The following is a 15419-nucleotide window of genomic DNA, read 5'->3' on the forward strand; positions in this document are numbered from 1 at the left end:
TGACAATGATATCCCAATCAAATATATTGAGATAACCTATATATAATTAAGCCAAGAGAGCCATGATGGCCCAGTTAATAGAAAGGAATATATATATATATATATATAATTTTTTCTTAATTGAGTCGAGATGGCCGAGTGGTTAGAACGCGTGAATCGTAAACCGATGATCGTGGGTTCAAAGCAAGCAAGGCAGGCAAGCACCACTGAATTTTCATGTCCTTAATTTGTGATTTTAATTCATTTCGTGATTTACGGTGAAAGAAAACATCGCGAGGAAACCTGCACGTGTCTAATTTCACTGAAATTATGCCACATGTGTATTCCACCAATCCGCACTAAAGCAACGTGGTGGAATAAGCTAAAGGGAGAGGAAGCCTTTAGCCCAGCAGTGGGACATTCACAGGCTGTTACGGTTTATAATTTAATATTTTATTACTAATGTGACATATTCTTAACAATTATATATAACTGTGCTACTACTCATAAATAAGAAGTAAGAAAAATCCAGTCTAGCAACTGTAAATTTTCATGTACTTAAGTGTTTACAATTCGTAATGCTCACCGGTGAAGGAATATCTTGAGAATCCTATTGTCGGATGAAAATCTGCCACATTTTTATCCACCAACCTGCTTTGGAGCACCGTAAAGGAATAAGCTCCAAAACAGCATCCCCTCAAAATGAGAGGTCTTGCAGTGAGACATGTACACTGTGACTTAATTTTTTTTTTTATATGAAACTTTAAAGAGAAAACATTAATGTTGCACGCGGCGAAGGATATCAACGGAAAATCAAAGGTACCTATCAAAATATTAACTATATACAAATATTAAGTGTACTACTTGGCTTATAAGGTACTGAAATTTGCCGATTTCCGGTCTCCATATTAATATTATAAAAGTTTCATACAAGTCTTTTCTGTATCCTATTCCTATCGAAAAAGGAGGAAACGTAAATAAATCTTAGATTAACATGATAATGCGATTTGCTAATAATTGTATATGCACTACAAACAGTTCTTGATTAATATAACCTTTATTTATAAAACAACACTATTCAACTAAACGACTTATATCTCTTTTTACTTACAAAGTTCCGATAAAAACTTCGCCAGCATTCAAAACGATATTATCGCGAATCCATAAATAATGCGATAGATAAATCAAGATTGGTCGATACCAATGGTATCGTGGTTTTTTTTTAGAGGCGGACGAGCATATGGGCCACTTGATGGTAAGGTCACCAACGCCCATAGACATTGGCATTGTATGAAATGTTAACCATCGCTTACATCACCAATGCGCCACCAACTTTGGGAACAAAGATGTTATGTCCCTTGTGCCTGTTGGATTAGGCTATACGTCGACTACCAATATATAAGTTATACCAATGTATAACTTACCAATAAATAAGTACTAACTTATATTAAATAAGTATACGCTTGTTTATTTTATTAATCCTTTATTGCACACACTTTACAAACATTTAGTAACATGTGGTAGCTAGTAGAACATACAGTATGCAAAGGCGGCCTTATCACTTGTAGTGATCTCTTCCAGGCAACCTCTGTAAAGAGAAATGCTTATGTGTTTTTTAGCCAGGATCACTAATCGGGCATAGTGTGCGAACAGTTTATACTTAAAATTTAAGGAGCTTAATACAAATATGTTATATACCAACCTACATACATATATATACATATACACTTATATAATATATACATACATACATACATACATACATACATACAAACTTATATAAGAAATAAATAACCATATACATATAATAATACAACATGCTCTAATTATATTGATAGATAATAATTATGCTAACGACTCTTAAAAATATGCACGGATTCAGCTTGACGAATTTCTCGAGGCAGGGAATTCCATAGTTTGTCTGCTTTCACCGTAAAGGAATTGCTGTATATTTTAGTGCAACTCAGAGGGATTAGCAATTTACTGTCTTGCTCAGAGCGTAAATTGATTGGTGTATGAGAGCCAAGGAAGGTAAACCGCTCTTTTAGGTGGGTTGGAGTTTGAGGATGGTAGAGTATGGTATATAGAAAAGAAAGGACATGCATATTTCGACGCAACCGTATTGGCAGCCACTTTAGTTTCATTACGTAATCATCAGATCATATTTACGTAAACCAAATATGAAGCGAACACATATGTTCTGTAAGCGCTCTAGTTTATTTAGCAGTTCCTCAGAAATATCTAAATAGACCGAGTTGGCATAGTCCAATAGGGGTAATAGCAGAGTTGGCTAAGGCGAGTTTGGTTTTATACGGCAAAAACTTTTTCCAGCGCCTGAGAGAGCCAATGGAGGAGAAAACTTTTCGACTCACCTCTGCTACTTGAGGAACCCAAGAGAGTGACTTATCTATTATTAGCTCCAAATTTTTAATCGTTGAAAGCAGTGGAAGCGCTGTAACATTAAGAAGGATGGGAGGGATTTGGGATTGTTTAATTTTATGCCATTGCTGGGAGCTGCCGATAATAGCAGCCTGAGATTTGCTTGGATTTATTGAAAGTCCATATGAATGACACCATACTACAATTTCTTCGACTTAGGAATTTAATGTTTGGATAGCATTAGCGAGGTTGTTATTTGGCGTAGTAAAGTATAATCTACTGGTGGTAGGGCTTTGTGCAAGCTCGTCTGGGTAGGTACCACCCACTCATCAGATATTCTACCGCAAAACAGCAATACTTTATATTGTTGTGTTCCGGTTTGAAGGGTGAGTGAGCCAGTGTAATTACAGGCACAAAGGACATAAAATCTTAGTTCCCAAGGTTGGTGGCGCATTGGATATGTAAGCGATGGTTGACATTTATTACAATGCCAATGTCTAAAAGCGTTGGTGACCACTTACCATCAGGTGGCCCATATGCTCGTCCGCCTTCCTATTCTATAAAAAAAAAAAAAAAACTGTAGATCATCGGCATAAAGATGATAATAACAGGAAAGAAGTGATGAGACAGAATAAATAAAGATAGAAAATAACAACGGTGACAGAACGCTACCCTGCGGTACCCCAGATTGAAGAAAACAAGAAGAAGATAACGTATTGTTAAAACTTACGTACTGTTGCCTATCACATAGGTATGACCGAAACCAGTCCATGGTACCAGGTGATAAATTAAGCGCACGCAACACTGCTAAAAGTAAATCATGGTCGACATTATTAAACGCATTACTAAAGTCTAGAAGAACAATGATTGTAATGAGCTTATTGTATATAGCAAATCGAATGTCATTGCATATTTTGACAAGTGCCGTAAATGTGCTATGTCCATTACGAAAACCTGACTGAAGTTGGCTAAGGAAATTGTTACGGGTAAAATATATATTAAGTTGAGAATATATAATACGTTCAAGGACTTTGGATAAGAAAGCCAGGATGGAAATTGGACGAAAATGTAAGTTGGTGGAAGGGTTAGAGGTTTTCGGGATGGGAATTATATAGGCAGTGCGCCAAGCGCTAGGAAAGGTACCAGTAGAAAGGGAAAAATTTATTATATGATATAGGACAGGCAGAATGCAATCAAGGGATAAGAGAATCATTCTTTTGCTAATACCATCACTGCCAACTGCATCAGATTTTATAGCAGTAATTTTTTGACATCTTTAGGAGACACAAGAGTAAATTCAAAGGGTGATTTATGTTTGTATCAGTCTTATTATAAAATATTAGCAAATAAAGCAATGAAGTGGACCCATTGTGTCATGGATTCTTCACTTATTGGTAACCAATGTAAAATGTTGGTCAACAGTGTAACCTGCTATAAGATTAACTATTCATAAAAAAGATGCTTTTACTTACGTACGCGCGTTAAAATTTATACGTCTTCGTAGTACAAGTCTGGTAGTTAACTATCCAGTAATTTATTTGCGGTTTCCTTTCAAATAACTAACGCTTACCAATCTTTGATGAGTGAACGTACGTATAGCGTCATTTTTGACGTCATTCCGAAGTATAAAACTCTTTGAAAACTAACGTAAATTGAATGTTCTAGAAAGAATAAAGTAGTATATTATTCTAGATAACCAGCAATAGAGATTGGGTCGAATTGAACTGTAGCAGTCGTAGGATTTGATCCACACATAACAGGGTTAAAGCGATTAATAATTTTATTTACAAGCTCGTAGATATAATAAATTGTCATGCTTATTATTATTTTTTATTTCAAATATTCTAGTCAGTGCGAAGCGAACAGTACATCCTTCGTTTTATTTGCTTGAATCCGGCCGTTATCTTCTCGGGACTGCACTCGGCGAGGACCGTCATCCTCGCCTCGGGAACTCTCACGCCGATCGACGCCCTGAAGGCGGAACTCGACACGAGCTTCCCCAACACGATCAGCCCTAAACACGCTATCTACGACGATAGGGTAAGTTTTAAGCAGTAAACGAGCTACGAGATTGAATCGATCAATTATTTTGTCGATGCATATTTCAATAACATGATCTACAACCTCAAGGAATAGATAAAATTGCTCCAAAATCTTCCACAATCTTGCAATTTTTATTTTATTTATTTATTTTAAGGACCACTAGTAGCTACTACATGTTTTAATGACAAATGTAAAACAATTTAGTGAAAATAGCTAACATGTGAAGCTTTTTAAAGTAGCCACAACAATTACAATATTTGTTTTAAAAATACATTAACACATAATTATAGCAACATGAGTAGAAAGATTAAAAAAAAAAAGTCCAAATTGGTACAAATTAAAGATCATAAAAAAATAAACATGCACTTCATGCAATCGTATCACTAAGATCATCATCATTATTACCATCTATTTCCCTCGTCCCGCTCACTCGGGGGTCGGCACAATGCACTATAAGATACAGGGAAAAGTTGTGGGTAGATAGGCAGCTAGGTGTGGTCGGTCAACGCGCGAGTGTGTCGGCAGGTGTGGGTGGGCTCGCTGAGCGCGGGCGCGGGGGGCGCGGCGCTGCGCTGCACGCGCGCGGCGCTGCGCGCGGGCGCCGCGCTGGACGCGCTCGGCCGCGCCGTGCGCGCCGTGTGCGCCGCCGCCCCGCACGGCGTGCTCTGCTTCCTGCCCTCCTACGAGCTCATGGCGCGTCTGCGCACGAGGTCTGTTCCGGGCGTCTGTGCGTCGTGCCTTGCGTTCGGGGCCGGTGTCTAATCTCGCTGACGCTTTTGATAGATGGGCGACCACCGGCCTTTGGCAGGAGCTCGAGGAATTGAAAGATGTCTTCCTTGAGAGTACCGATGCAAGGAAGCACGAGGAAATTATGCAGGTAAAGTAAAGATTAAAGAAAAGCGATCGGACAAAAGTCAGTCCTTCGTCCGGATCTTATGAGCTCGCCGTCGCCCGTTGCAGAGGTACGTCGCGAGCGTGGAGCGTCGCGGCGCGCTGCTGCTGAGCGTGTTCCGCGGGAAGGTGGCGGAGGGGATGGACTTCAAGGACCGCCAGGCGCGCGCCGTCATCACGGTGAGCGCCACCTCTCCTCGGCCTCGGATTCGTGCCTCGGCCTACCAAACACCAGCCTAGGAGCCACCCAAACAAAAATAATATAATTTTACTATACCTGCTTCGGAATGGGGGGGCTAGGTTTTTTTAAATGATTTGTCTAGCGCTTTACGCTTTATTTTTCTTTTGCTTGTAATTACACTATTAGACATAGGAATTGTTTGGATTGAGAGAATGTAGAAAGAAATATAAAATTTGTAACTATTAAAAGTTACAAATATTATATGCTTTCTGTTACAGGTCGGGATACCGTTTTCTAGCATGACAAATATAGCTGTGAGTGAGAAAAGGAAATACAATGACAAATATTCGAAGGACAAGAACAGCTTGTTACTTGAAGGTAGCGAGTGGTACCGCGTGCACGCGTATAGGTAAGGGTTGGGAATATGTCTAACTGTTAAAACTTTGTACTTGCCTATGCGATCACCTTCACGTTTTTGTTTTTTTTTTATCTCCTCTCGCTTCCGTGCAATATAAATATAGGTTTGCATTAGACGTCGTGTGTCCAGGTGATTACCTCATTCACTCTGAATTTGTGCAAGTTGACTCCCTTGAAGGGAGTTGGAAGTTGTCTTCATGGAATTCTGGATTCCTTAGCCAATCTGTGTCGGATAGCCCTAAAGTTCACAATATTCATACATAACCTACTTCAATCGAAAGAGTTACATATAAACAAATCTTACATTTTCATATACCATGCAATTTACTAGTATATACAATATGCACTACAAACAGGTTTTGATAAATAGCTCTTTTATTTATAATACTGTACTATTCCACTTATACCCACTTTCGACTGCCTCGTTGATCTAGTGGCTTGACGTCCTGGGTTCAATTCCCAGGTCGGGCCCTTAAAAGTTATTGGGTTTTTCTGTCAGGAAATTCTCAGTAGCAGCCCGGAGTATGGAAGTTGGAAGTGTGTACACTCCCGTGCCTCGAAAAGCAAGTAAAGCCGTTGGTCCTGCGCCTGAACTCTTTCCGGTCGTGTCGGATTTCCGTCCTATCGGATTATGAGAGTTAGGAAATAGAGAGTGCACCTGTGTTTGCGCACACACTTGTGCACTATAATATCTCCTGCGTAGTTGGCTAATCTCTCTTGAGATTGGCCGCCGTGACCGAAATCGGTCTGGAGGACATTATTATTACTATTAAATATCCACTTTAATATTATTTACAAAAATACGATAACAACTTCGCCGACGAAACGCCGTTTCTTCATTTCATTATTCAACATATCGACCAACGATATCGCGTCCATTCGATATCAATGTTTTGTTTTGTTATTTGTATTTTCTCCTCTTGTGGTTGGAAGACTATAGACTATTGAGAGATATACGATTCTAAGGACTTTTTGTGATAATAATACAGTAAGTAATGGTGCATATGTTATATATCCCACTACTTTGATAGTCTTAAAAACATATAGAGTTATATTAAAAACACAAACAATAAAGTATACACTTATATTTCGACATTGGTTTTAGGGCACTGAACCAGGCTCTAGGGCGCTGCATTCGGCACAAAGACGACTGGGGCGCCTTACTGCTGATCGACTCTCGCTTCGAAAACCCATATCACAGGGAACACCTGTCCTCCTGGGTGAAAAGCTTAGTAAGTACTCAGTATGCAACAAAGAAACAAATACACACACACACAACAGATAACACTCACACATATTCACATACGCCCACGCACGCACACGTAATTCAATTAAATCTGATCTAAAAACAAAATAGTCATATACAATAATCTATGTGAATACGATAAGCTATAAAATAGCCATAATAATTTCAGTTTGTAACGGCCATTTTGTTTTCTAATCAAATTAAATATTTCGTGTTTATTTTTTCAGTTCAAAACCAACGACCATTCGTTCAATATTCTAAAAGATTTAAACGCGTTTATGATTAGAATGAATCGAGACGACACAAAAACATGAAAGCCGAGCTAGAAAATGTATTGCTAATTTTTAATTATTATCGCTGTAAACTGTTGTATTACTTAACAAGTGCATTTTATATATTTTTTTTTAATAAAAAACAATTTTATCCCAAATGTGTTTTAATTATTATAATTATAATTAAAATAAAATTTTACGCTTGTCTTCGAGCCCTGAAACAAAGGAAGCTTTTTAATGAAATGGCAATCATTGTCTTTGACAGCGTTATTTTGAGAAGAGATTCGAAAGCCATTGAGATAAATAAATTGATTTTATTTTACTTGGTGGTACGACATTCTGCAAGCCCGTTTGGGTAGGTAATACTCACCCATCAGACATTCTACCAAGCATCTATACTTAGTATTGTTGTGTTCGGGTTAGAAGATTGAGTGACCCAGTGAACTACAGGCACAAGGGACATAACATATATATAGATTTTGGCGCATTGGCGATGTAAGGGTTGGTTAATAAGCCCAATATCTACGAGCAGTGGTGATCACTTACCCTCCAATGCCAATATGCTAGTCCGCCTACCTAGTACAATAAAAAAAAGACTTTTTTTAAAGCTATATTTAAATCTATTGGCTTATGTAGTACATAATTATTCGTCAATATATCGTGTGTCGATAATTTCTCAAATACCCCATTAGCAGATTTCGATCAAATTTAAATATTTTTGGTAAGTATAAAAAACCAGTATGATTGATGACTATGAGAACCTTATTTTTTTCTTATTTTTTGAAGTCTTTAAAAAACTTAAAATTTATTTATTTAACAGTTTATTACATGTTACAGATAAAACATACATAAAACATAAGAGAACATTATACACGTATTATATACCTTTGCTTGCAAGCAACTGAACGTTCGTGTCGTTTGAGATGCGAAATGTGCGGGAAAGCCTGCTTGCAATTTTGACACGAGTACGGTCGCTCGCCCGTGTGGTATCTGGCGAACAATAATAAAAACGGTATGAGTGCCAAGGTACTCACGGGAATTGATGCATAAATAACAAATGTGACGCTCAGTTTTTCGCTGACGTCATCAGACTTTGTATTGCTTTAATGTAAAATTTTAGTGTGCCAATTACAGGCACGAGGGATATTTTATTTTATTAAGGACCATCAGCAGTCGCCACACTTTTACATGTAATAATAAAACAAACACATTCAACTTACATAAAATGTGCGACATTTTAAAGTTTTTCATTAATTCCTTAAACTATCATGCTTGCAACATATGTTTTTTTGTAATTAGAATTCTAATAATAACTCCAGAATTATTTTTTTGCATTTATTAATGGAGTCCTCAAATATGTCAAGTGACATTGAGTATTTATTATAATCAATCAATCAACAGCCAATCGTTGTCCACTGCTGAACATAGGCCTCTCCCTATTTATTATACGTTTTACCTAATCTTACAAGAGGTGCATTCTGTCCTCGTTTAGTTTTAGATGGTCTAATGTAAAATACACTTATTGGATAACGTGGACATACTTTTCTAGGCACATCGAAATTTATTCCCCTGAAAATTTAAGGGCAGTCAATTTTATTTCTGACTATTTTGTACAAGAACAAATGATCCAAGTTAATTCTACGATTTGAAAGGCTGTACATGTTATAAAATGTTATTTTATCTTTGTAGTTATAATTTTGTTTTGAACCTTCACTTGAAAAAGTTAAATGACGCAAAAACAATATAGATGAGATACCATGTTTAGCGGCATACCTTCACCTTTTTCTTTATGTATAAATGTACCTCTTACTTTTGTTTGCTTTTAATCAAATAATTAATATTCAAAACCTTTAAAATGTTCTCAGATATTTATATTTTATTCATTTTATACCAATCAAGTGATAATTTTATAATAATTTAACTGTTAATGTCTTTTCTATGTTTATTGTATTTGTTATAAATATTTTGATTTTTAAAATTTTTTTTTTTTTGTTAACTCGAAATGTTGATATATTTTGCAACACCTATAATTTAGGAGACACTTGGTTTGTATGACGTCATGTTTAACTACTTCTTGTTAGTGTTGATATTATAATAAATAAATTAATCGTGTAAATAGCGGTTAATATTTCAAATAGCTATTGTAATTAGCTATTATCAACGGGCGGCGGTGACCTACAGTCTGTTGGTCCAATTTGCACGTCTGTTTTCTCATTATAACTTTAAAATGTGGTTACTTATGTGGTTCAAATGGCCACCTTTTATGGACGACAAGATCACATTTCTTGTAGAATTTCCTGTCGCAGCCTTTCGCGTCGCACACGTACGGCGTCAAACGTTCGTGATCACGTTCGATGTGGTTTTTGAGCTGTAAAACGGAACGTTACGTTAAAATTAAGCTGGATCCTGTTGCAACACAGTAAGTAAGTAAGTAACAGTAAATGTCCCTGTCCAGTAAACCTGTAAATGTCCCACTGCTGGGCTAAGACCTCCTCTCCCTGTTTTTAGGAGAAGGTTTGGAGCTTATTCCACCACGCTGCTCCAATGCGGGTTGGTGCAATACACATGTGGCAGAATTTCGATGAAATTAGACACAAGCAGGTTTCCTCACGATGTTTGATAAAAAGCACGAGATGAATTATAAACAGAAATTAAGCACATGAAAATTCAGAGGTGCTTTTGCCCGGGTTTGAACCCACGTTCATCGGTTAAGATTCACGCGTTCTTACCACTGGGCCATCTCGACTTGCAACACAACATTATATTAAATTTAAATAATAATACTCATTATTTTGTTTATATATGCAGATACTCACTCATGTGTAAGCACGTGAGCTCACGTACCATTCTCACGCACACATTAACGCACGTTCAGAAACTAATCTTACGTTCGAGCTGTCAGGTAGTAGTACCCCTACTGTGTACCGAGCGCTAAGATGTTGACACAACAATAAATAAATAAACATAACGACGTATAGATTGTATTAAAGGTTTACATAAAAACTGTTTTCATCGTCATTATAGAAGATTCATTTTAAGAATAGACGTTTAGGAACGGAGCCAGTATAAGATAAGGAGTGTAGATAGCGACAGTGTGCGAGCGAGAGGTGAATAGAAACGCCGCGATTATAAATACCACTGTCGATGGCAACCTTTGTGCAAAATATAGATGCTTGGCGGTAGAATGTCTGATGGGTGAGTATTACCTACCCAGATGGACTTGCAGAATGTCGTACAACCAAGTAAAATAAAATAAATTTATTTATCTTAATGGCCTTCGAATCTCTTCCCAAAATTACGCTATCAATGTTTAACTGTATTGCAATTTTGTTTTAGGTACAACTCACTCATCACATAGTCTACCGCCATTACAGCGATACTTAGTTTTTTTGTGTAACTACAGGCGCGTGAGGTTGCTGACGATTTGGCAAAGTAAGGGATGGCCCTAACAGTGCAAATGTCTATATGACGTGATAACTTTAAAAAGCTAAAGTAACGCAACAATTTCCTGCCGCCCAGTATGAACTCGTTGTGATAAACACATATCACGATCACGAACGAGATTTTCATAAAAAAAATGTGCGGTAGGAAGAGCGGCTTAACCAAGTCACCTCGAACATATTTTGACGTCTCATAACTATTCAAAACGACCAACGATAATTAATCGAATATACAACGAAGTAAACGAGAAATTCACCAAATTCACACTATCTTTTTTTTATAGATAGGAAGGCGGACGAACATATGGGCCACCTGATGGGAAGCGGTCACCAACACCCGTAGACACGGGCATTGTAAGAAATGTTAACCATCGTTTACATCAATGCGCCACCGACCTCGGGAACTAAGATGTCTTGTCCGGTGTGCCCGTAATTACACTGGCTCACTCACCCTTCAAACCGGAACACAACAATGCCAAGTACTGCTGTTTTGCGGTAGAATATAACGAGTGGGCGGGACCCACTGCCGGGAGCGGCTTTACCGCAGCCCCCCCGCGCCCAGAACCTGCGCTCACCATCCAGGCGGCGCCGAAGCTCCGCGGGCAGCGCGCGCACGCGTGCGCGGCGCGCGGGCGCGGCTCGTGCGCGCGGCGCCGGTGCTTGTTGAGCGTCGAGCGGTACCCGAAGCGCAGCCCGCACTGCGCGCACGCGTGGCGCCGCAGGGACGCCTCGTGCGTCGCTGGGGGGACGGGTCGGAGCTGAGACCTTCGAGTGACGTCACACCGGCGCTCGAGATCGAATACGCAGGTCGAAATAGTACTTTGGAAGTGAAGCTAAGTGATTATTAAGTACTCGACTGACCTGCTCATTAGTTCAGTTGAGTAGTGTTGCGAATATGAGCTTCGTTCGTCTTTGAAAAAATAGTATATAATCGATTACCTATATGCGATTTGTAGTTGTCTTTCTTTTTGAATATTTTATCGCACGTCGAGCAGACGTAGATGACCTGCTTCCTGGTCTTCGTTTTCACTTTGTTATTTTCGTTATCACTCGGCTTGTTCGTCAACTCGGCGGGTTCCTCGATTTTGATAATAATGGGATGCGTGTTGTCGTGAGTCGTGTCACTAGCGGGCGGTGTCGTTTCAGCCTGAGCCGGCTCCTCGTTTTTGGTATTCACGGAGCCCACGCCTATATTTAACATATCAGTCAGCTGTCCCGCATCGATATCGCTATTTAAACTAATTATGAACATATCGTCGTCCTCAGTCGATATATACTGCACACTGTTTTCACCGATCAATTGATTTAAGTTCGCAGCTAAATTGGTACTCGCTTCTAAGTCCACATCGCTTTCGAATATAGTCGCACATTCGTCGACAGAAACCGCAGGATTTTGATTAACTTCGATCGGTTTTGTATTAATATCGTTTACGTTCAGCAGCTCGTCCGGTAAGTGTTCCGCTTTCACGTGATATAGCGCGTTCATTATATCTTGATCCTCGCTCTTGCCTCCGTCGGTGAAATCGAATATTTCACCGTTTCTATCATTTACATAATCTATGTCATTGACGTTGAACGCATGATTATGGAAACTGTCGAAGTCCAGATCGTTGTACAAAAGTTCATCGTCCAATATGTGCAATTGATTCATTTCCTTGAGGAATTCTATTTGCATAAGATTATCGTACGCGTTTACATCTGAAAGGCTCTGCTGGTGGTAACTATGCGCGGTCATGTCATGCGTCGCCATGGTCATGTAGTCATCTTCAGCTGACAATATATCGTCGACGATGTTGTCCTCTGTTCTGTTCGTATCTACAATAGCTTGGCTCGTTTTGTCATCTCGTTCCGTGTCGTGTCTTGGATTAGTGTGTTGTCTATAATAATATTATGATTAGTGTTACTATATATAATTAAGTTATAATTTTATAATATTCTATTATACTGGTGGTAGAGCTTTGTGCAAGCTCGTCTGGGTAGGTACCACCCACTCATCAGATATTCTACCGCAAAACAGCAGTACTTGTTATTGTTGTGTTTCGGTTTGAAGGGTGAGTGAGCCAGTGTAATTACAGGCACAAGGGACATAACATCTTAGTTCCCAAGGTTGGTGGCGCATTGGCTATGTAAGCGATGGTTAACATTTCTTATAATGCCAATGTCTATGGGCGTTGTTGACCACTTACCATCAGGTGGCCCATGTGCTCACCCGCCTTCCTATTCTATAAAAAAAAAACATCTAACTCAATTTTCTCAATCAGCGGGCGGAACACCGAACACCTGCCGATATGTATATACAATAAAATAGTAACAATAACGGTTTTGTCAGACCGCGGGGCGTGAAAAATTGTAATGTACGTAATGACGTCACACGGCGTCATCCGCGGGAATACAACCGGAGCGCGGCGCCATGCTATATACGTGCATATAAGTGTCGCAAAGGCGGCGGAACGGGTCGCTAGCGATGTATTACTTTACAAAAGATTGTTGCGAATCAGTAGAAACGCTTTTAACTAACGCAAACAAAAGCAACACAAGTGGCGGGACGACCGACGCTGACGCGGCCGACAGACCATCAGAAACTTATTGCTTCGAAGCTTAAATGTTAGATTATATTACATTTATCATATTACCTCATACAATGATCCAGTAAAGCATTTTTGTATTGAAATGTCGCTCCACATATTCTACAATAATTCTTCCTTATATTTTCATTATCAACATTTTCGTTACTGTAGAGGGCACAGTTTTTTTGATGACGCTTTAATGAGGCTATCTGAAACATGAACCAATTAAAAAATAGAATAAATAAATCTTATTAAACTCAGAATAAAATTTGTCTGAATGGATATTATAACTAGCCATCTTTGCTGAATATATTATAGTACACATGCAAGTGAGCAAACACAAATGCACTACCTATTCCCTCACACAAATTCGTTAATGGGACGAAAATCCAACATGTCCGAGAAAACAACAATGGATATACATTTTCTCCTAGGCTTAGGAAAGTAAAATTTACTTAGGGAAAGTAAAAATTTTTATTTTCATAAGAGAGGCTGCTATTAAGAATTTCTTGAAAGAAAACTCGAGAACTTTTATTGCCTCGACCTGAGATTCTAAAACAGGACAGTCCACAGCCATATGCCACAGGCATTAACTTAATATTAAATATGTAAAATTCCAATTCAAAATTTCTTGGAATAGAGTAGAACAAATTATATCTTCTTCTAAAGTTAATTTAAAAAACAAAAAAAAAATTCCAACCTGAGTAAACCTGTTGTGACAACCCAAACAGCTGAATGGTTTGTCCTTACTGTGCAATAACATATGTCGATTTAAATTTGATTTGTGATTGAATTTCTTTTCACAGCACGGACAAGCGTGTAGTTTAACATCTGCAATATTATATAATAATCAATATCACATAGGTATACATTTCTTAAATAAATAAATAGCAATCGCAGGTATATATTAAAAGATCTCTTAGACTATTAATATTAGAAGTCATTTCTGGAATAGAAAGAATAGTACAGCAAAATGTTATTAAAGAACAATTCTTACCATTATGTAAATCTTTATGCTTCTTTAAATCAGAGGGTTTTTGAAATGATTTCTCACACTGGTCACACTTGTGTGGTCTGTTAATTTATTAACTTGGTTATTAAAAAAATTTATAAATAATAACAATTTACTATTAAAAAACAAACCCAATACTATACCTATAGTCCAAATGTTTAGCAAATAGATGTTGTTGCAAACGCCAGAGAGCTTCAAAAGACATAGAACATTGCGGGCACTTCCAGACCCGTGCAAGAGGCTTATGTGTTAGGCTGTGCTTCATAAGATGCTGCTTTGTCGCAAACTTCTGATTCGGGCACTTTTCTATAAAATTTAACAGAAAGGAATTGATTGTTGGCTTGTAATATTATTATTTATTATTAATGATGATGATGATAGAGGGTTGAAATGGTTTGCATATTAATAACAAAAACACCATACCACAAATCCATAGATTATCCTTGGAATGTACTCTTAAATGTCCATAGTACTTTTTTGCATTATCAAATCTCTTCTGACATATTTCACAGTGTAAAGTCGTAGGACCATTTAAATCAGGCTCCTCTAAAGGACCATCAGAAGATAAAAATTGTGCAAGAACGTCGTCCGCAGCCAAAAGAGCACTTTGCGAAGGAAGTTCGTTTTGAAAGTCATAATCGCATTCTGTGACTTTCTTATTAAACACTAAATCCGATGTTTCTGAATCAACGAACTGTAAAGTACAAAATTGTAAAATATAAGTTTAACCCATATATCGATTAGCTAAAAATAAAGAGTATGTGCTTAAACCTACTGGTAGACTGAAGAATGACATGTTAGACTCCATTTTATTTTATTTCTAGTTTATTTTTAGGAGTCACAAACTTTTACAACTTTGATTGAACTTTTCAGTAACAATAAATAGCATTTCGTAAATCTGTTCAATACAACATACAAGGGACTTTGACATTTCACAATAAATTGACAATTATCAGATGACAAAGTGTTGCCTTCGTATATTTTTAATATAT

At 38.0% G+C, this 15419-nt stretch overlaps 2 protein-coding genes across 5 annotated transcripts in view; one reads left to right on the plus strand and one right to left on the minus strand.

The window, feature by feature from the left end:
• Positions 1-7542, plus strand: part of LOC126775424 (Fanconi anemia group J protein homolog) — a 76302-nt gene extending 68760 nt beyond the window's left edge. For all 3 annotated transcript variants that reach the window (XM_050497359.1, XM_050497360.1, XM_050497361.1), the window contains 7 exons: positions 4207-4398; positions 4927-5111; positions 5185-5278; positions 5362-5472; positions 5752-5882; positions 6996-7122; positions 7364-7542. In XM_050497359.1, coding sequence (XP_050353316.1) covers positions 4207-4398; positions 4927-5111; positions 5185-5278; positions 5362-5472; positions 5752-5882; positions 6996-7122; positions 7364-7450 — 927 coding nt within the window. In that variant the 3' untranslated portion in view covers positions 7451-7542. The remainder of the gene's footprint in view (positions 1-4206; positions 4399-4926; positions 5112-5184; positions 5279-5361; positions 5473-5751; positions 5883-6995; positions 7123-7363) is intronic.
• Positions 7543-7559: 17 nt separating this feature from the next.
• On the minus strand, positions 7560-15357 carry LOC126775429 (zinc finger protein 91-like). Of its 2 annotated transcripts, XM_050497368.1 has the most exons (11): positions 15203-15357; positions 14851-15121; positions 14571-14733; positions 14413-14489; positions 14116-14246; positions 13482-13624; positions 11788-12725; positions 11424-11587; positions 9667-9776; positions 8294-8398; positions 7560-7623 (listed from the first exon to the last, which is right to left on the minus strand). In XM_050497368.1, exons 1-11 carry the CDS (start codon positions 15233-15235, stop codon positions 7605-7607), a joined length of 2154 nt encoding a protein of 717 aa, XP_050353325.1. In that variant the 5' UTR covers positions 15236-15357; the 3' UTR covers positions 7560-7604. The 2 variants fall into 2 exon arrangements, 1 of the variants encoding a protein (XP_050353325.1); XR_007669879.1 differs by lacking the exons at positions 7560-7623; positions 11424-11587.
• Between the last annotated feature and the right edge of the window lie 62 nt (positions 15358-15419).

This window comes from Nymphalis io, chromosome 18, assembly GCF_905147045.1.
Source record: "Nymphalis io chromosome 18, ilAglIoxx1.1, whole genome shotgun sequence".
Lineage (NCBI taxonomy): Eukaryota > Metazoa > Arthropoda > Insecta > Lepidoptera > Nymphalidae > Nymphalis > Nymphalis io.